The following is a 22,991-nucleotide window of genomic DNA, read 5'->3' as shown; positions in this document are numbered from 1 at the left end:
TATTACAGTAGATAAATTAGTCCAGACACTGGTGGTGAAGGTGGCTGATGAGCATCTCGTGAGGCATGAGGAGGGATGTGTGAACGGCAGCAGACAGCACTGAAGGCACTGAGAGAAACTGAGCTTTTACAAAAGCCAGCAGCAAGATGATAGGCTCACAAGGGAGGAGTGTTGCTATGCTGTTGGACAGACGTGACCAAACAACGTGAACCACTGATCTTGCTCGATCGACAGCCCCAGACATTAGCTGCAAGGGAGAGTTATGAATGAGCGTGTGTGAGAGAGGAATAGGCAGGATAACATATACCTAAAGCCTGCGCAGGAGCATAAGATAGTCCTCTGCCTGAACTTTCGCTCGAGCTCCATATGCAGCATGCCTGCTCGATGAAAGCAGATTGGGCTATGCAGTGAGACATTTGAGCTCACACAGCTGCCTTACCCGTGTAGAGGTACATACGCTGCGCTCCACATCACACTTACATTCAGGTCTGTATCTAATCTCTGTTCAAGTGCACACGCTCCAGCTTTAGGTACACTAGCGGTATGTGCTTATTGGACAAAATGCTCCCGTGAGGCCACAGGACCAGCAGCTCCAACTCATCCAGAATATTGAAAGGTATTATCTGACGTTGACTAGAATTTGAAAGTCGCCAGTGCATTGCCTTTCAGAGTCTGCAGGGGTTTTTTCCGATAACATTTGAGTCCTGTTGTGCTGTTTGCAGTGGCACGAAGGTACAACAGCAAAACGTCTTCCCAGCTCAGCTCCTCTGTGAAAGTCAATTTGAGTTTCAGGACCAAATTCGGTCTCTCAATCAACCAAAAGCAACTGTAGTTACTTTGGTTAAGCTCCTATTGGCAGGAATTAGCCGGCGTTGAGATCTAGCAATCGACCGGGAGTGGCCATAATGATCAACGCTTCCACAGCGGCCAGTGTGCTCGGTTTTACTTTCCGAAAGCTTTGTATGTTGAAGAATGGGCAGGTTTATGTTTCAGTCTCGGGCACTTTATCCTGTGCATTAGGTTGAGTGCAGTCCATCTCTTACACGTCACACTGCAGCATAACTATAGATTGATATGATTAGCAAAGTGCATTTTGCAGAACAGCTGGTCTGCATGTGCCTCAGTCAGGAGTCTCCACACAATGTCCTTTATTTCTTCTCAGTTAATTCACAATAGTGTGTATATACTGCACCGTTTCACCATTATAACACACTGTCAGCTGGCCCAAGTGTGTGTGTGTGTGTGCGCCTGTGTGCATGTGTGTTGTTTGCAATGCTTCCCAATTTGTATGTGTGTGGGTGGTGAGACTGCATGCGTCACATTGTGAAACAAAGCTATTCAAATTTTTTAGCCCTTTTGCCTCAACCAAACCAGTCTGTTGTTTTCTCAGAAATCCACTGAGGCTCTCGTTAGCCTAAAAATCTCACAATAATCCCCCAAAGAACTTTTTCCTTTCTCTCTTTCCTTTTTTTTTTCTTCATTCTCACAGCTCGGTTGGGGTGCAGACAGAGAGCCGTCTCCACTCCACTGAAACCTGTGATAATGATACACACTGATCACGGCGGTCTGTTCTCTACCAGTCAGCTCTCGTCTCTGTTTCTCTGTCCACTCCAGAGATTCAAACGTTTTTCCAGAGATTGAGGTATTTAACTGTTCAAATTAAAATCCAGCTGCTCAAATCCCCCTTAAGTGCTCTCTGTTATTCTCTTGCCGTCTTCCGCGGAGAGCTCAGATTATCAAACTTATCCTCATGTGTCCCGGGCAGACTTTAAAACACTGATGTTCGGGCGTGAATGGAGATATGAATAAGATCGCTTGCTCGTTACATAGATAGAGACCGTCACCTCCTGTTTTTTATGGCTGGATGCAGCTGAGCACATGGATGAGAATGGATTCCCAGATGGCTCAGACATACAGGCTAATGGCCGTCAGTCCTATCAGCACACCACAATGCAATCTGAGACTTCCGCAGTGGCATCTGCCATGCTAGGAAGTAGACATGTCACAAGAATCAGTACTTAACTAAGTCAATACCAAAATTCTGAAATCAATACCAGCGTGATTAATAGTATCCGTAGCACTGATGCATTAATGTTCATATTCTAATGCAGCCTTTTTTTGTTTACTTACTGTTAGGGAGTTGTTCCTCATCCAATGTGAGGGTCTAAGGACAGAGGATGTTGTATTTTTCTGTAAAGCCCTTTGAGACAAATTTGTATTTGTGATTCTGGGCTATACAAATAAATAAAATTGAAATTGAATTGAAATTAAATTACTGTTACTGTTACTGTTTATACACAATTTTAACGGAAAGATGTATGTTCTGCATGGGATTTCTGTTTTTACCGTGATATCAAATCAGGTGTCGAGAATCGTGGAATCAGCGTCCGGCCACAAACTCAAAAACGGAAACAACAGCACAACGGGGTAGATTTTCCTCACGAAAAGCGGCAAATTTTGTGCACCGACATGCTCGCTCATTCTGACCATCGCACTTGCTGCTGCGTGTTTAACTTCAGCACCTTCATACCGTGTCGTATGGTGCATTTGAGTTTGCTGATGGAAGACAGATGGCTGATCCAATCAACAGTGGAAACCAAATCAAAGCTTGGCTGTGCAAGGCTTGCTTAAATGAAAATTTGAATTTTTAGTTAACATCTAAAAACACAAATATGTAGCCCGAAATATGTTTTAGTGGAATTTATTTCACTTTACCACAAAAAAGCAATGATATCAGTAATATCTTTGTCGTTCTTCATTGTGTGCAGCTGTCCTCGTAAGTACAAGCCAAAATGGTTCTGAACCAACAAAACAACGCCAAGCAGATTTTTTTTTTTTTCAGGATACGTGTTCTCCAGCTTGTCAACCCACTCATGTCGTCGTGTTTTTTGACGCAAGGCAACATGCGACGCCGCCGCAGCAAACACATGAACACGCACCGGTAGTTCTCATTAGCACCGACGAGCTCATTAAGATGAACAGGAGAAGTTATTTACTTTGAAAATGGGGCGTTTTTTTTTTTTTTTTTTTTTTTTTTTTTTTTTTAGTCTGTTCCAGATATTATTAATAAGACATCGTTTTTGATGCTGCTGTTTGTGGTGCTGTTATGTAACATCACCCCCCCACCCTCCCTCCCTTCCTGTTTTCTCTCTCGCTCACCTTGTTTCTAAAGCTCAGGCTGCAGATCAAACAACTCCCCGCAGACAGAGGAGTTCTCCTGAAATGATTATCTTGCTGTTGTATGTCATTTCAAGCATTCAGCTCCACTGGAAATCAGCACGCTTTTGCTCTTTAGACTTACTGACTGTGTAGATTTTCACGTTATAACATTTGGTTCTTCTTTGCCAGTTTAGTTAGGTCGTAAATATGATTTTTGAGCTCTTGATGGTGATGCTGTTTTGTCTGTTGGTCGTCAAAGGTTTTCTCCTCTTGCCTGACGTCTCTGAGGCAGGTAGTGTCCAGCTGCACGTCACCGGCTCTTCACTTCACTTTGCTAATCAGACGTGGCTGGCAGATTGGCTGTCGCAGCGTGGAAAACTGGCCTCACCGCTCAGTCTGGCTTTGATTTCCACTAGCTGGACCTCTGAATAGGAAATCTGAGGAGGGTATCTGGGACACCGGGGAGAGGCCTCAATGGCTGTGCGCTTTGTGTGTGTATGCGTGTGTGTGTGTGTGTGTGTGTGTGTGTGTGTGTGTGTGTGTGTGTGTCTGCTGTATGCGAGTGTACAGATGGACCAGCGATGAGGGAGGGAGTCACATCTGGCTGCTGCACCGTGGATGAAAGATTGCAATTGGTCTCAGTGGAGAGGCTCTTGTTAAGTGTGTGTGCTTGTGTATGTATGTGTGTGCAACCAATTTCCATCTTTATGCATGTGGCTTTTCTAGTGCACAGGCTAAAAGTGCATGCACAACATTACATCATTTTTTTGTCATTAGGTGTGACGTGTCAGAGAGCTCAGCCTGTTTCCATGTGTAGCTCATTCGGCCCTGACTGCTGTGCCAGTTCCCTCAGACTCCTTTGAGAAGTCAGATGTCAGCTTCCCACTGCCGCCCGCTGTACAGCTTCACACAGCCACACAGCAGAACTGTTGAACTAATGGCAGCAAAGCCATTTGATCTGGTGTCACATCTAAAAGCCACTGTTGTTTCTTTCTTTTCTTTTTTTTTATTTTGCTAGAAATCATCGCTCTGTCCGCTGTTTCTTTTCAGAACACACCATGTCTAGAATATAGGGGAGATTGTTTTCTGACCCAGATCCAGCTCCTTGGTGAGGGAAGGATTGTCGTGGAAAAAGGAGGATTTATCTTTGCTAGTTCGGCTTTGGTAGTCAGACAAGACTTCCCGTGGAAAATTGCCTGTGCTCCCAGCCCCCAGCCAGTGGCACTGGGGAAGGGGAGCTTTAATCAGAGCCAAAAATGTCTCAAACAAAACAGTCCAACTGCAGAGCTCTGTCTTGTGACAGTAGATTACCTCAATGAAAAGGAAATGGAGATGAAAAAAACAAGAGGGAAATGACAAATGAAAGTGCAGAGAGTGTTATTTGGGGACTGGAGGGAGTCCCTGGGGTACAGGACAAAAAAAACTGTTCTGCAGAAAATACCCGCTACAGCAAGCTCTAAGCTTCATGGGAAAATGCTTCAGCGCTCTCACTGAAAACTGCTTTCCCATTGGTTGCTTTTTTTTTCTCTGAGTTGCAGCTTGAAGCCCGGCCCATGTGTCCCACTGTTTAACTTGGAGGCCACAAAGAAGTCTGGCTGTTTTCTGCCCATTATGGATGTAGCCTGGCCACTTATTCACTGCCACTACTGACTACTAAATTAAGGTCTGGATGATACAAAGAACTGATCGATTACATTATTAAACACTAGGCCTCGGCCATGTGTTTTGCATCTTTCAGCAAACAAGCATTTTTTTTTTTGTTAGAGATCTGACATTCTGCTGTGTGGAAAAAAACAACAACAGAAAATTTTGTTGTTTTTTATCTTTGGTAGGTTCCATTTTCTCTTGAGATTTTGAACTAATAACCTTTTTAGATAAATGTATCAGTTTTGCTGCTCTGTTGCCAAATTGATCCAACAGAATTGTGATTTGACTCCCAGTTACTGACAAACTTTGGGAAAAAAGTTTAAATTTGCTCTTCTAAATATATTATGGGTTTGACAGGTCCTTCTTTGGATAAAACCTCTATTGTACAGGAGATGATGTGTTTTACATCACATTATACTGTGTTCAGAATAAACAGAGGAACTGGATAGGCAATAGGACCAGAAACAGCTGCATGGCTGAACAGAAAAAAAAAAAAGTTGCACAAGCAGAAACTCAAAATCAGAACTTCATCAGCAGGAAAGCCAAAGAAAAAGACATCCCTGCCCTGGTGAATGGGTGCTTGCAAAGTGATCCCTGAGAAGAGCAGCATAAAAACATGAGAAATGACTGATCAGATGTTGCCAGGATTTGGAAACACTGGGGCGCTTACCAAACACCTTATTGTAAGAGGTATCATCCTAATATCCAGCACTAATAAAGGTTGTGGTGCCTCCTGACTTTCCTCTCAGTGCTTGTGCAGAACTCCGTCTTTCAACTCTGAATTTCCACGCAGAAACTACTAAGGTTATTTCATCGACCCCAATTCCTCCCACCTCTTCTCTCAGGGAGATGTTTTCTCCTCCCGTCACTCCTGCAGAACAGAAGTGTGTTTCTCTGAGTCCTGATAGTTTGCCAGCTGCACAGAACAATGTTTCAGTGTCTCTGAAAAGGTTGTGAGGACTTGGACCACAGACTCTAGATGCTACTCGATAGAGGAGTTCCCGTCAGGGAGCTCCTGGGTGAATTTTATTGCCTTCGTACAAAGGGTCATGTTGAAATAAGACTTGACATTACCATGCAGCCACCGGGTGCAGGAACAAGGGCTGGGATATGTAGACTTAAATAATATACGATATTTCATGATAATTTGCGGTAACAATATTTAGGGCAATAACTACAGTGTTTCCCACACAATGACAGTGTACAGCAGGGGGAGTAATAGTTGAAAAAAATACATTAGCATTGTTTAACCATCTTGATTCTAGTTAATCCTCCACCTTAATTTATTGTTTTTACTCTATTTTACCCTACTCATCTTGCTGCCCCCCCAAACCGGAAAACACAACTGAAAAACACAACCTGAGTCCTCAAGTTTTTTCACCTGCGATTCCATTTTCACAACAGCCAGGTGAGCTGCGGTGGTTGTTAATGACAGTTGAAAGGAACATGGCACTGATTGACACTTCCTTTGTCCAATAATCTGTCGTGGCGAGGCGTTTAAGGTGCCGTGAACACATCGGGTTTTGATACCCACTTCTACTAATGGCAAGTTTCAGACTCTGGGCCCTATCTTGTGCCACCCGCTATCCGCTGCCACTACCCGCTACCCGCAAATTGCGGATTTAGGAGCTTCCGCTATCCCTAAACGGTATCTTGCGCCACCCGCTACCCGCTATCCTTATGCCGACTCCGTCATTTGCGCCTGGAGGTGTGTTCGTGGGCGTGTTTCATGCGCTATCCCTAAGGTTGCTATCTTGCGCACACACTTTAGGGATAGCGGATATCCGCTATCCCTAAAGTTTGGGCTGTTACGAGAGCGCGCCCAGGCGGCTTCAATGCGCGCCCCGACGGAGCCTCACCACGCACACGGTTGGACTGATACCGGGACGCCGCCGGAATGGACTGAGTATATTACTCATATAGACTGTTTAGAGGAAAGACTATTTTAATTGGACACTTACGCCAGCACGTTTTATTGTTTTATCATAAGCCAGCAGCTGTGCTATATTTTTATTTTAAATATTTTATTTGCCCAATCTACCTTGTCAATAAATTAGTTTACACATAGTTCCACCTCTGCCTCTTGTGTGTGTGTGGTGTGGCCCGGGGATTTTACTCAATCAGTACAACCTTGTGACACGTCCACTTGGACACATGTGGCTCCACCTCCCGAATTAACTCGCCTATAATATAATATATCATATGTATATATATATATAAAGCCAACTTGCTTTAGCCTCAGTAGAAGCCCTGAGAAAATCTACCTCCCTCTCTCCATCGCGGGTTTAGGATTTAGGATTTAGGATAGCGCATCCTGCCCTTAAAGGCAATGGCACCTGGCACACTGATTGGTTTAACTGGCATAACGCCCAAAACACGCCTATTCATAATATAGCGGGTAGCGGAGGTGTTTTGCGGATAGCGGGAGGTGCACAAGATAGCAACTTTTACGGGGGAACGCCTCTTCCTAAATCCTAAATCCGCAAATAGCGGGTTTAGGGAGTCTGGCGCAAGATAGGGCCCTGTGTGTCTGGGCAAACCTAAGTGCCAGATACGTACATGTTGATGCTGACCACAAAGGGGGGCTGAGAGTGATGTGAAAGTAATGGCACTAATGGGAAACCCTGAGCAGATTTAATTATATTTGGGTGACCGTTAAAATACGCAGGAGGTGTGGAGAACACCGAACTGACTCCCGCTCAGAGTGTTGTTATGGTGAGAGACGCTGTAGGCTGTGCGGTAGGGCATGCAAACGCGTCAACATGTCATCATGCTGCTGTATTGTAAATATCATGATATGACACTTTTTTGCGTGTACAAATTTAATCCTGTGTTACCATGAACGATATGACATGGCACAGCCCCGTTAGGAAGGTGTGTAGTGCCTCTTACAAGCGGATTTTTGATCAGTGTGAGGCTCCAGTGGAGAGCAATACTTTGCACGTCATATATTTATCCCTTCCATTTGTCATTTTTTAATTAAAAAATCAAACAATCTAATCTGAATCACCAGCATACTTTATCTTGTGAGCATCCTGTTATTTCTCTGAATATCACCCATATCCTTAATTTCATCAATTACATATCCTTTTTATTATAGCCACATTAAAAACAAAACAGCTAAAGGGACGTACATGAAACAGAAAAAAGGATCAGGGAAAACAATAAAAAGTCAGCTCTTTATGCTGCTCCGGTAAATATTATAGTCATCGTCTCTGTGTGTAGTTACTTTCTCTCTTCTCTTGACACTGCTGGACTCTGCTGCAGTCTCTCTGCAGTACATTGCAGTTTCCTCTTGTTCCCAGTCTAACAGCCTCTGTTTGACTGCGCCCCACCAGCCGCCCCCAGGGCTCTACAAACGCCGGTGCTTTGTCAGCAGTCGACAACAATCACTATTTGTGTACTTACTACAGGTTGTAGTTCACATCCAGCTCACATTTAAAAACGTGCAGATTGTAAACATGCCTTCTGATAATACACAGGGGTCCAGTGTGCGTGTGTGTGTGTGTGTGTGTGTGTGTGTGCACCTTGAGATATAATAAATACACAGCTGTTACTAAAAGCACTACAGAAATGTGTACAGTTTGGGCAAGGCAGCTCAAGGACGAGCTGACACACAAAGTGGAGCTCTTCCTCTGCTTTCATGCACAATCGGATGTGAGATTTCTCCTCTGATTTCTCGTCCGTTCCTGCTACACCCTGACTCATGTCTGCAGTGAGAACATTACAGCCGCAGCTCTGAGAAAAATACCATGCTGGTGTTTTTTTTGCACCATTATGAGAATACAGAGCATTTTAGGAAAGATAAAGCATACAAAAGGTTACTAAACTGCAGCTGTCGTCACCCTGCTGGTGAGGTCGATGAAGCCCTATTGGTCAGAGCTGCTTGTGGACCGGATTTTGCTTCCTGGTTCTGTGGTACGGTCGAGATTGGCTCAGCAACAGACGAGCCTCAGTGACTCAGCAGTTTTCTACCTGCATCCAAACTTTGCTTAGTAACAGAGGCTGCATGCCAGGAGGGGGGGAGGACAGACAGGCAAGGGCTCATCCAAAAAAAGAAGGATTCACAGTGCCAGGGATTATTTACTGAGGTGGGACAGTCAATATGCTAGCTGATAATTCTTAGCCAGTGGATGACATTGAAATACTACAGCGCTGACTGAACGAAATCCACAAATGATGTAAAAGAGTGAAATCGTTCAGGGTTTCCTAAGGAATGTAGTTAGTAAGCAAGGATGGGCCAGCAGAACTGTTTAGAGGGGAACGAACAGCTTATCTGTATGCTGGACGAGCACATCTGAAATAAGTATGAAAAGAGTTCCCTATTGAATATATAAGAAACTGTGTCATTCAACACATACGCACGTGCTGTCATGTTTCTGGTGCAATTTCAGCCACTGAGATTGAGATTGGCATTGAGATTGAGAGCATCCCTCCAGATTTTGCAGAAGTATTGCTCAGTTTTCAGGTAGTGGTTCAGCTCTCAGCCGCACCTCACTTCTCTCTGTGCCTGTGTTTGGATCACAGTGTGTCCCAGTGTTGGATGTTTGCTGCTGACATGTGATACGGTTGATTTGTCTGTATTCTGGCTTCTCAGCGTCTCATTGTACAGAGGTTACCAGGGTCATTAAATAGTCCTAAATCTGAATTTATGGCATCTTAATTTCAGAAAAAAACATTTAATGTAATTGTATTTATCCATCTAATCTTCTCCAAATGAGTCATGCTCTGCATGACTCATACTTTATCCCCAATACTTCTGAAAAGAAAAATCTGAAAGAGAAAAGATGATTTTTGTCATTTGATTGAAATTTGGTCTTAGAAAGCATTCAATTTAACCCTCTAGTACCTGTAGATGCTCTGGTTGCACCTTAACTGGAGAGATACCTTTTGCTCTGAAAAGAATGGCACAGTCAATTTAGCAGATCATGTTAGATAAAAGAAAAGATGCCATCTCTATTTAACCTGCCTCCTGATTGGCTGAGTATGATTCTGCAGCATCCTACCAAACTGAAACACCCCAGGCATCCTGAGAAGAGTTTGGTAAATTAAATTAGTTGAAGGGAGATAAAAGTGTTTAATAGATAATGGGTGGAAAAATTAGTTTCTCTGCTGCCAGCACTTTAAATTGTGTCAGATATCATAGGAAGCAGGCAGTGCACTATAGAGGTTCACTACAGAGGCAGGGGACCGGGTACAGGTCAGAGAGCGAAGTGAAACGCGGCACAAGGTTAAAAAGAAGAAATAAGCTGCTGAAGCGGTGGGAGGAGGGACGGGACGGGGAACTGTGATGTCGCAGGGTCACGTCTGCTCCCAAAGGAAGAGCAGAGGACAGGAAATAGATGATAAAGAAGCATGACCCCACTGTGCAGCTGCACCGTGAGAGAGAGACAGAGAGAGAGAGAAAGAGAGAGATACAGGGTGAGAGAGACACAGAGAGAGAGAGAGAGAGAGAGAGAGAGATACATGGTGAGAGAGACACACAGAGAGAGAGAGAGAGAGAGAGAGAGACAGAGAGAGAGACAGGGTGAGAGAGACACAGAGAGAGAGACAGGGTGAGAGAGAGTGTCACTCATGGTTGTGACGGTGAGGCAGGGGAGCGGTTGAGGTCTGCGCTGTGCCAGTTGAACTTCAGAGCCGCTAACATGAGTCTGCTTCCTGACTGTCACAACACGGGCTTCTCCCTCACAGACAGAATGTCACGAAAGGACCAGCGCTGCAGGAATCGCCTCAGACGCAGAAAGTAAGTGGACTGGTGAAGTTATGTGTTTGGATGCGAGACGATATCACAGGTAACAGTGTGTTAGGGCGAGTGAACTCACACTGATTGAACTTACACTGAACTGAACTTACAAACAGCCTTGTTGCTTTGATTTGTGAAGCATATCCATCTTAAAAAGTCATTACAGGCATTTTTAACTAAAACAAACTGGACCCGGACAAGAGTTGCAGGTGTTGTATGTGCTTGTTTGTTAATGGAGAAGTTGAGTGCCTACAAAGCGGCGACACCGATGCTGTGCTGTGTGTGTTGATGCTCACAGTCAAGTGGTTTGGTTTCACTTCCTTTCTTGTTGTTTTCACAAAGTGTCACGCTCAGATAATGACATTTATAGTAGTTGTGTGACAGACAATGACCACATTCATTTAGTGTGTAAAAAGGAGTTAAAGGTTAATGTTAATGTTAAGTTATTGCCCTCATCCAAGTCTTTGTTCAGTAGTATGTCTTTCAGAAGGATGTGCTTTAACGGTTCATGCTGTGGTTTGTGTTTACATTGTGTACTCATTTCTCCAAGTTGTATACCACTTCCCCAACAATGTGTGGAGTGTAACGCACATCGGGACAGGGCGCCGTGTCCATCACAGCGTCTCTCCTTTGCTCCGTATGTGGCACAAATTTTTCACAGGCCGAGGGCAGAACTTAGTATCATTAATTGTCTTTCAGTAGAAACACATGACGGTGAAATGGGGATTTTGAGATGATGTGATGCACAGTTCTGCTGTCTAAAACGACAACAAGCGGATTTTTGTGCAACATCACACCTAACATTACCTTTGCATTCATGAGTCTTAAATCAATGTTTGTTGACAGAAATAAGAAAAAAAAAAACATGAAGAAAATGGTTAGTGTGTTGATTTGAAATGTTCTGTCCAGCTCCATGTGACTGCACTGGTCTAGTCCACGCCTCATACTGATGTTCACATTTACATTTATTCTTGGCACACTGTGAAGATAAAAGAAATAGTTTGAAACACAAAGCTTAAAAATACCATAAACAAGTAGCTAGTGTCTCTGTTTATGATGTATGTTTATTTTTCCACTTTGATGGTGCGAGCCCAGATGTAAAAATGGTACTGAACTTCTTGTCTCAGTTTGGGTAAGGCGGAAAAAGGGTATTTTGCCTAAAATGTTGGGGTATTTTTTATTTATTTATTTTTTAATTCTGAAGCAATTCACACCACCATTGATATAATGGCTGTTGAAACACACAAGTAGAAGGTTCATAACAACAAATGTTTCCATAAACCTCACATCACACTTCATTTCTCTTATTTCTTTATAAAACAAAGCTTATATAATAGTATAAAGCAAAGAAACCAGTCATTTACTGCCACTTTGTAGCACATACCGGACTTTTTCAAAACCTGCCCTACACAAGTGTCAGTTCAATTCAGTTTTATTTATATAGCGTCAAATCATAACAGAAGTTATCTCAAGGCAATTTACAGAGACTCAACAAATTTTGCTCATCCAGTGAAGCAAAATCTCCCCCATGAGCAAGCTCATGACGACGGCGGTGAAGGAAAAAAACTTTTACGGGAAAACAACCCCGAGCAGACCCGGCTCTGGGTGGGCGGCCATCTGCCTCGACCAGTTTGGTAAAAGTACGCGTGTATAGCGTGCACACCTCAGGCGTGACTCGGTGCTCTTGTCTCTGGATGGATGCAAACGAGAGCTGGTTGACATAAAGAGGCAGGATAAAGACTGCAGGAGGCTCACAGCATCGCAGCAGCTCCTCTCCACTGACTGACTCTAAGCTGATTCTTTGTGTTGTGTGTGTGTGTGTGTGTGTGTGTGTGTGTGTGTGTGTGTGTGTGTGTGTGTGTGTGTGTGTGTGTGAGGGAACAGATAAGCACGTTCTCCAGTACAGCCAGGCTGCCATAGAGGAAACTTGTTAGTTTTCGCTATCACATAACGTCTGGTTTATCCTCCATAATTCCAAAGAACCCACTGGGAAAGTGTGGGCGCTCGTTTCCTGCTGTGTGCATTGAGATATTTTTAGGTTTTATAGTAGTTTTGCACAATTGTGTTCACATACTTTATATATGCAGTACATGAATGGTGGCGACAGCAGTCAACACTAGAGGAACGAGATCATATATCAAAATTCGATGTTTCGCAATGCAAAAATGTGACAATGTATCGTTGGGGCAGAAAAATAAATTGTGATATGAGTTACATTTTATCCTGCAGTAATCACAAGACTCGTAAATTGTATTATTTGTACTTTGTAATGACAGCATATTAGTATTATTTGAATTCGAGCATGCCAGTAGCATCGTTAGAAAGATGTGTGGCTCAGAAATAAACGCACAGTCATACTTAATTTACAACATCATACGGTTGTATTGAATCGTAAACCTAATGGCGCATATCAGATCATGACATAATCGTTTCATCATTTCTAACTGGAGGTCCCTCTCTCTTTTCTCATTTAATATTTAGTAGAAAAAATGTGTACTTTTCAAATAAGAAGAAAATACAGTCATTTATGCAGGGAGCAGAGAGGAGCCCACACATGTTGAGACACACTTATTTGGCTGGACGTCAATGAAACTCCCGCAAAGTTGAAGCTGGATCCCGCTGTCAACGTCCACTTCTTTCTTGTGGCACCACCTCGTGTGTGTGTAGGTGTTTACATGACATTTCAGCTTGAGGATGTGAAACACCGCAACTTGGAGAACCTTAAAACATATATCTGATTTCTTGTCCACAGTGGTGTGTTTTATGTTCCCTATGCAAGATAATGGGGTCCCCTCCTCTTTCTGTTCTTCATCACCTCCTCCTCTTCCTTCCTCAGTTTGTCCTTCAGCTGGGCTCAGGATTCACATCGCATCGATCCTCTCCTTGATGGTTTGGTCACCTGACCACGTTGCCTTGAGCATGCATTGAATTTTCATGTTCCAGCTACTAAATGATCCACTCAGGATGTGACCGCCTGTAGTGTTGTTTTATTTATTCATTTATTTATTTTAAAGAGAAAAAAAGCACTGCTAAGAGCACTTTCTGTGCTGGTGGATCGAGTGACATGGACCGCACACTGATTCTACTGGTTAGCTACTTTGTTTCTCATTTTGCTCGGGGTCTGTTATCTGTAAACGTCACTCAGCATGGCGAGGAAGAGGCTGCTAGGTGAAGTGTTTTACGGCTTTAAGGGCGGACCCGCTTAAGTGTTAGCACACTTACAGTACAGAATATTGCCAGCAATCTCCCGTTGTGGCTTGGGGTTACAGTCGCTATCTTTCAGGGAAACATGTCATACGGCTCAGCTTTTTCACTTTCTACCAGCATGAATGAGGAATCAGAAGAAAATAGACCGAAACTACCGAAACTCTATTATAGTCTTTTGATCATCTATCTATCAATCTATATTTATTTATGGTAAGATGGTTATTTATGGTAAGAGTACAACAATTAACGTTAGTTAACTTTAGTTAATGGCGTAATGGATAATTAACTGTTAGTTAATGAATGGCATTTACTAATGTTAATAATATCTACAATATCCCTTAAATAACATATAAATTAATACCTTAGCATGAACAGCATTAGCACATGATTCTTAGACACATTAGTTAACGGTTAGTTAACTGTTACTTAATGTTTATTACCTGTTACTTAGTGTTTATTATGGCATTAACTAACGTTAATTGTTGTACTCTTATTGTAAAGTGTTACCTTATTTATTAATTTAATTTTTACATGTGAAATATTTTGATGGTTTATAAATGGCTTAGTGTAAACTTGCTGAGTGAGGACTTAAATCTGTGCTATGCAAAATTGCTAGCGTATACGTGCTTATGCATGTTTTTTGTTTTGCCAGTCGAGTCTAAACTTATCCCTCACCAATTTTGCGGAGAACACATTTAAGTTGTTACAAAATATTTATAAATATTTTTCACCCATGATATAAATCAGAGACGTGGCAGCGTTGAATACATTGCAGTCTGCTTATAACTGGCCCTAGTTTCAGAGTGTGTTAGAAATAGATGTTACACAGTGCTTCACCATGACAAAGGCAAGCCTCATAATGTTGCGTATCTGTTTTATTTAATTCTACTTTTAGCACATAGTAAGATCTCATCCATACTGGAGAACTGGGTGGTAGAGCTGGGATCCAGACAGCCACAGCTGTTTCCTCTATGAATCGGGGCTGAAGCTCATCATTCTTGTCAAAAGTTTCCACGGTGTCACCTGGACTTGGAGCTCAGGGTGAACTCGGCCGTCTTTGAAATGATTATTATTCCTCTTTTAGACTCATCCAATGCCACTCTGCAGTGTCTGTGTTTCTCTCTCCTCCATAACGTTTCAAGGTCGACACCTGATGATAACACAGGCAAAGTGGAAAAAAGGCGTAATTTTGTGTGTGGGTGCTCTTTGATTAAACACCCACTCCTAATCTTTAACCTTTGACAGGCACTGCAACGGTTTAACTATGCTTTGAAAAATTCATTTTTATTGCACATATCAGAACAGGTAGCGCTAGACTTAAAACCCTGCATTTGATAAAAAAAAAAAAAAAAAAAAAAAAAAAAAAGAGGGCAAGATTAACGTCCACATTGTTCCGCTCTGTTTTGTGGGATCTGCCCCTTTATTTTCTGTGTTCGACCTTTATATTTTCAGCCATCTGGATTCAGACATGTTAATATGCTGTCTGGTGAAGTCGCCTTAATTTAAGTTGATTTATGGAGTGCTAAGCTAAGGGTCTTCCTTGTATAGACAAAGTAATAGACAAGTATAATGAAGCAGCGCATGCTCTCAATGCACATGCTTAAAAATCAATGTTTTTTTTTTGTATATTTCATATTTTATTAATACTAGCATGTTATTTTCCAGCTTAGTGACTGAAATCATTTTTTAAGTATGTATACATTTTTGTATTTGCATTACTACTGGCACACTGACCACCACATGATCAGTGGTCCATCTTCCTGCTCGTCACAATCATCTTTTCTCTTATTTCTTCAATATTTATGCATTTCTTTGCCAGGGGTCACGGTACATGGTTTGTAAAATGCTGAAACGTGTAGTTTGTGGGTCAGGTTCGCTCACAGGGCACAGTGCTAACATTAGCCAGCTAGATGTGTCGGTGAGATAAAGAGCCGCCTGCCTGGCAGTCATGGTGTCTTCTCAGCTTTGAGCTTTGGCGCCATGGCAACAGAGCAGAGATCCAATAGGCAGCTGGAGGCAGTGACAAGTCCCACATTTTAAAGTGGAATCAGAGGAACTGATTTCAGGTGACCGACTGAGAAACCCTGAAATTTCCGTGAAGCACTGCTCCCTACTCTGACCCTGCCTGCCACCAACATCACTCATCTCCAACAAGCCAACCCCCCCTGATTTTCCTGAGTTTCATCTCTGCCATATTTTGATCAAATATCACAATCTGCCCATTTACTGTGCTTGTTACAAACAGTAAAACAAAAAATGTGAGACTGCCACTATTGTTGTTGTTGCCAAAAGGCTGATAAAATAAAATACGAAAAATGCGGTCTCCGTGGTTACCTCACTGGCATTGAAACTCTTGTTAGGCTTCTAATTTGTCTGTGATTTGGATGATTCAATAAATTACTTATAGGCAGCCTTGGATGTGATACAGAATGATGAACGGCACACTTAGAATTACCTCAGGAGTAAAGACAGCTCTTTACCCCATCATAACCAAAAATATAAGCTCATTTCTCTCTGTTTATGTCTCTACTGTTTATGTTTTGTGAACATTCGACATCAAAACATTAGATTCATGTATTCAGGTATTTAAAGGTGGATTGTTAGTCTTGGCATGAACCTGAGAGGTTTTATCCTTCCTCAGCCTCATCCTCTACATCAGTAAACAAAGTGGTGTGCCCTCCCATCTGAAACTACATAGTCGTCCTTTAAATTAGTCATAAGAAGTTTTAATTAATGTGTAAGGTCTTGGTAAACTATTGCACAGATAGCAGCGTGAGATCCACACAGGTCATTTGATTAGTAGAGAGAAACTTTATTTGTCTAGCATCTGCTCCTGTTTGGCACATTGTGCAGGTCTCGTATGGTAAGAAGGTAATTTTAATCAGTAGTAGGCGTGTGTGAGGTGAATTCAGACTTAGATGGTGGAATTATATTCTGTTTTCTGAATTTGCTTCTTTTTTTTTTCAAATACAGTATGTTTCTATGGGGAAAAAAGATTTTTTGTACTGTCATAGTTCATAGTTATACGCCTAGCAAGTCGCCAGAATGCAAGAAATGGGGATGAATGAAGGTGAATTACCCCTCGTTCCCTTTCAAAACTGTCCCTGTTTCGAGACTCTCAAGGTCAGCAAGTATACCAACAAGTGAGTTAGTTTGATCTCTAGACTTGTGTATTACCTAATATCGTTTTAGATGTGACGTGTTATCTGTAGCCCTGTGGAGATTCTTCTTGAACTACTCTGAAAGCGATGCCCTGTTATAGCCTGATACTGAATACCTGTATCTCCACCTCTCTTGAATCATGCTGAATCATTATTAATCACCCTTGGTCACTATAGTTCATTGAAACCCTCTTATCATTTTCCTACAGTGGAACATGTGAGAAGGCCCACACTAAATGCTCCGGGAGTTGCTGACAGACATTTGGGAGGGTGGGGGGGCTTAGCACTCACAAAGGAAACTGCTACTATGCACACTATTCACTCGCAGTCTGCCAAAGCCGTCCGACTCCTATTTACCTGCTGCGGGCCGGGCTGAATAGACCGGGGGGCCCACAAACAAAGAAAGTGCCTCCCACAGACGAAAGCAATTGTTCAAAAACCATTTCAGAGCCAAGGCAATTGCTGGCACACTTATTTCCACCATTTAAAATGCACAACCTGCTCTCCTTTGCTGCTGCTGCTTTTTTTTCTTTTCTTTTTGTTTTTTATTTTATTGTATCCCTCAAGGACAGCAAAAACCCAAAGCGCATGCAGCACTTTAGGGGTTAATGCCAGTGCCGGTCGTGCTGAGCTTGCATTTGCTAAAGGCCATGGGAAAAGACAGAGAGGGCAGCTGGCAGCCCCATTGGCTCAGGGATTTCCTGTTAGGGTTTGAAATCATCCAATGGGGAGGGACTGTTTGGGAGGGTTGGGGTGGTAATGAGGTAATTTTTTTTTTTTTTTTTTTTTTTCTGTGTTGGGGTGACATCATCGCCTTGGAATTCTCCTTTGCCATGGGGGGATGTGGAGGAGGCGGAGGGGTAGAAGGGAGGGAGAAATTAAATAGAAGGTAGAGAATGTGATGAATGTGTCCTCATCGTGTATGTGTGTGTGTGTGTGTGTTGGTTGATGGGTGTGTTTATAGGCTTGTGTAGCTTTACCTCTCATAAAATCAGTCTGATAGGTTTAATTACTGGATGGAAAGCCTGAATCGAAAACTTGGCACCAGACCAGGAATCCCTGTCTATTTATGTCTCCCAGTGGGGGGAGTGAGGAGAGAGGAGAAGAAAAGGAGGAGAGGGGTCTCCCGTAGACAGTCTGCCGTCTCCTCAGCTTGATTTCCACTTGTGTGTGTGTGTCTGTTTCTCCATCCCCCAACCCCCTTCCTCTCCTTCTTAGAGGTCATGTTTTCTCCTGGCTGCTGAGGCTTTCAGCTCAGCCGGCAAACGACGACGGCCGATTTCACCTCCATTACGGGCTCTTCAGACGGGCTTGATGACCCACAAAATAAACAATGTCATTCGTCTCGCTGCCGTCAGGCTGAATAATTAAAGATGTCGTCTGAATTCCATGATTGCCACTGAAATGCTGGGAGGGTGGATGCTGCCTTTACGATCAATAAGCCTATTGATCATAAGTGGTCAATGAGTTTTTGCTGTCGTCGGCAGATGGATGGGGTGTGGATGTGGCTCTAGGCTTGACACAAATGATGGAAGATGGGATAAATAATTAATAAAGAGATACACCCACCCGTGGGTGTGGGTGTGTGTGTGTGTGTGTGTGTGTGTGTGTGTGTGTGTGAGGGAGAGGTGTAGCTTCCAATACTGCCTCGTAAATCTTTCATCATTTCATCTGTCAGTTAGCGGTGATCCTGCCTTCCTCCAAGACTCTCCCAGGACGCACGGTGTTTCCTTTACACACCTTCTGCTTCCTCTGGCTGTGTCCGCCTGCACGTCATGTACTGACCTGCGGCCACACGAACACACACACACGCACACACAGAGGCATGCTGTAAAAATGCTGACCAGAAGTGAATCGTCAGCAAAGTTAGCCTGGGAGTCATATTAGATTTTGGGAGGCTGTGCTGTGCTGTAGAAAGGTTCAGCATCACAGCTCCAGTGCTGTAAAGCATTACAGGGCTCATTTGAAAAGCAGATCATCAATCACAGTTTAGATAAATGATATATAAAACAAAAGGACAGCATACTGATGTATGGGAGCTCGACATTTGCTGCTGTGTTCCCAAAAGCACGTGTATGGACAGCAGAAAATAAAGACAGCTTGTCGTCTTTGTACCCGTTTTAGCTCAGCTGTTGCAGGGCAGATCCATATTTTGGGGCTTAAAGACAGAAGGACGCAACTGGCATGTCAAACCACCAAGGTCCACATGTCATTTTAGCAAACATGCGGACATTACTCCTAAAATGATTGAAAAATGCAGCCCCGAAGAGTAATTGCCTGCATTTTTGTCTTGTGGCTAGCTTTTGTGTGTGTATGTGTGTGTGGTGTCTACAGGCCCTTAATGCAGTTTAAATAGCCTCTCATTTAACCGGTAATATATGCAAATACATTTTTCAGTATGCGTGTGTGTGCATGTACTGAATGTGTACGCATGTGCTCATATTAATGCACACAAGGCATATTTTTCCTTGTTATTTGTTAATAAACATGTAACTCCCCATTAACCTCCTCTTGTTTGTTAATATCCATGTCACTGATGCCTTGTCCAATACAATTATATTTCCCCTTCCGCAGAAGCGGGCCCGCACAGGGAAGCTCATTCCATCCATTCATTCAACCCTGCAGTTTTTCCATTCATCATCAGCTCACACATTTCAACCCTGGGACCAGTTAATCACATCAGGTATTGACCCAGGTCAAGTGAACTGCCTGATGAATGGGATGCACAGTAGTTCAAAACATATTACACCATGCAATGGTCCAATGAGATCATCTCACTGGGCATAATAAATATGAATTACAGTGTATTCACATAAAGCTGTGCATGGGTAATTCATCTGCTGTCTCATAATTTTAAAAATTATTTCACTCATTATCCCGACTCCCTCACTTTTGTTTATATTACTGAACTGCTAACATCTGGAATGGAGGGAAATGGTTTAACCTTTAACATATATGATCGTAATCCTAATTTCATTCAAAGTTTTTCAACTTGGGTAGATTCATCAAGACTTTCAAAGGGTTATTTTAAAGATTTCATCATTCATACGCCGATGTCTTCAAGCTCTGTAGATTTAAATTTATCGAGACTAGTCTTCCATGTGTTGCTCTCTCGGTGAGCAGAAGTCACTGCAGTCCGGGCCAGAGGGTGCAGGAATCGGGGAGCGCGAGGTGAGGGGCCAGGACGAGGGTGGAATTTATTACACTCCCAGGCACTTTCAGCTAATTCCATCAGGGGATTTGAGCAGGGAGTGAGACGGGTCGCAAATTTACAGCACTCCCCCCTCCTCCTGCTCACCATCACTGACGGCTTCCCGGCCCTTTGGGAATACAGCTGCATTTTATGTTGCCTGAAATTTATCCTGTTTGCTCTTGCTTGTTCATTAAAGTTATTTATATACAAACATCTTCCTCACTCTCTCTTTGATTTTACCCTCTTCGTCAGCCCTTTGACTGTAAGGGCCGATGAAGAGGATAAAACCTCTGTCTGTTGAACTTGACCATCATTATGATAAACTTGAACTTGACCATCATTATGACAACAAAAGCTACTGTACAAATAAAGCCAACAGTGCAAATTTTGCCAGTATGACCTCTGTCAGCTTTAATTTACTCCTACTTATAACTTATATTACCTTTTTATTTTTGTGTGTGCCTCTTTTTGTCATTTTATTGTTTTTGTTTGTCACAGGAAGGCGTCTGAGCTTGCCAAAATATGTGAATAGTTCTTCAGCCAACCAGCTCTTGGATAATCATAGTAGAGGGGGCAAAGACCCGTTTCTGAGTCTTTCACATTGCTAATCCTCTTACACACCCCTGCCTATGTGCACTCTCAAGTGAAAGTCCGACACACACACAGTCACAGAGACTTCTTTGGTCATTCTTAAAATAAGCACTTTTCATTGTGGAGGAGTATTTTTCATCCATGGTAGTGAGAGTCCCTCCCTGACTTTTTCCCCTCCCTGATAACATTTTTGTCCTGAAGCAAGAAATTTGGTGTCTCCATCTGGGAGCGGCTAATGTATTCACTCTTATCTTTAATATTCTGCTGCCACTCCCTGCTCTGCCAGGAGAGAATTTTGGATGAAGGAATTCAGCCTCAGAGCAACACGGTGGTGCCTGTGTGTGTCTGCGCATGTGCTTTCTATGAATGAAAGTGCGTTTATGCATAAAGGTGTTTGTGCACACACACACACACACATGCAAAGACATCTGTGTGTGTCTGCACAGATCCGCCCCAGGCATGACTTTGTGGCAGCAGGATGCCTGTGAGCAGTGGAAGGCGGTGACTGAGCGGCAGACAGCCAAGACAGCCGAGCGGCTACCGGCTCGCTGCTGTGGTGTCTTCTGATAATCTTGACCCACTTCCAACTCTTCTCCTCCCACCAGCTCTCCCAAACCTCCTGCATAAATGAAGCAGGCTCCGTCACAATATGCCGAGCTGCTCCTCATGGCAAACTCTGCATCCAAATACATGTACTTGTGTCCATGCTTGCTCAGGTGTGTGACCTTAGGCGAAGTAAAAGCAGGTTTTTGCTGCTGCAGAGTCATGTGGGAAGGGTTTTGGTGGCATGAGTTTCTTGCTACCAGCAGCTGTAACATTACAAACAGCCCCAGTCTTGTTTTACAAGAGACAGCAAGCAAACTTCTCTCAGCATTTTAATGATTTTTCAAGTCCTGTAGTGAAGAGAGGGAGAAAAGGGAGTGGAAAAAAATTGTAACTGCATAATTTGGGTTAGATTTGAGCCCTTGTAGTCACAGTACATAAATGATTTCAGTCACTGGTTCAGTGCCACTCGCGCAAACCCCAGCCATTTCTTTTTCCAGCCATATCCCAGCTGAATCTGCCTCCTTGTCTTTTTTCTCCCTCCTTTTCCCAGCCCTGACAGAGGCTGACCTCCAGGAAAACCACTGATAGATGGTGCCTCATGGAGATCAACCATTTTAATTGAAGCTCAGGTTGACCTGGATACAGTTTCTCTTTATTCACTTTATTCCGGTGTAATCAGTTGATTAAAATAAGGACTTGATTCTTTAGGTGTGACCATTTTCTTGTATTCACTGTGTAGATTTTCAGCGTTTAATAGTATTAAATCTTTGCTTTTTGTAAACTAGATCAACAAAACAACAGGTTTGAACCGGCTTAGTGCAGCACACTTTTTGAGATGGCTTGAAAATACACAGCTTACTGAAAGAAAATTGATGGCCCATCTGTAGAAATAAGTGAAGTGGCATTAGGCAAGGTAAAAATATAATAGAGTAGTATCTTTTAAGCTGACCAAACCTGCAGTCCAGTCTACTAGTTCTTACCAGCACAGCTTGGCATAGGCAGCACTGTGGCTTGAGCCCCATGCAGACTGCCGGTCAGACCATTTGGACAAGATGAGAGAAAAACGCCGGTCTGCTCCTTTTGAAACCCCGTACTCTTTTATTCAAGCTGCAGTGAAAACTCTGCTCATGCTTTTGAGCCAGTCCCTGAAGTGGGACTCGGCCAGACGGCTGGCTGATGGGAGGGAAGCTCCACTGGGAGGGACTGAAGACACTCACTTAGTCATGGCTGTTAGACACAGAGATTTAGACAGATCACAAACAGACACACAAACATGCAAGCACATATGAGTAAGTGTACTCACACACACATAGAAAACATGCTCACACCCACACCTAACTGTAAGCATTATGTTTATCGTACCCAGGGGGATAATCCCACTTTACAAATTACATGCACACACACACACACACACACACACACACACACACACACACACACACACTCATACACACATGGTGAAAATGTGTGTATGAGTCTAAAGGTTTTTGATAATACTTTTTTATAATATATAACATTCTGTAGAGCTGTTTCTTATCAAGTATTGGTGGTGCCCTCTATTTTCATATGATGTTACAACACTTTAGTGCACTGTGCTAATTGGATTGTGCTAATTGTTTTAATAAATTGGAATGGGACTTTTGAATTAAAATGAGCTAGTTTGTCACCTGATTGATCATTTTGTCTGTTGTACATTTTATTACCCAGGTGTTATTCAGGGAGACTGTTTGTCCGACTCCACATT

The 22,991-nt window shown here is 42.9% G+C and overlaps 1 protein-coding gene across 2 annotated transcripts in view; it reads left to right on the top strand.

The window, feature by feature from the left end:
* limk1a (LIM domain kinase 1a) overlaps positions 1-22,991 on the top strand; it is a 67,067-nt gene that overhangs the window by 5,647 nt on the left and 38,429 nt on the right. Inside the window, exon 1 of one of the 2 annotated variants that reach the window (XM_030067228.1) lies at positions 10,414-10,549. The exons of the other annotated variant lie outside the window; for it this stretch is intronic. Within the exon in view, the coding sequence (XP_029923088.1) occupies positions 10,452-10,549 (98 nt within the window). The 5' untranslated portion in view covers positions 10,414-10,451. Of the gene's footprint in view, positions 1-10,413; positions 10,550-22,991 lie in introns of those variants that run through there. 2 annotated transcript variants of the gene reach the window in all.

Source organism: Myripristis murdjan, chromosome 13 (assembly GCF_902150065.1).
Source record: "Myripristis murdjan chromosome 13, fMyrMur1.1, whole genome shotgun sequence".
NCBI lineage: Eukaryota > Metazoa > Chordata > Actinopteri > Holocentriformes > Holocentridae > Myripristis > Myripristis murdjan.
This window is presented reverse-complemented; position numbering and strand designations above follow the sequence as displayed.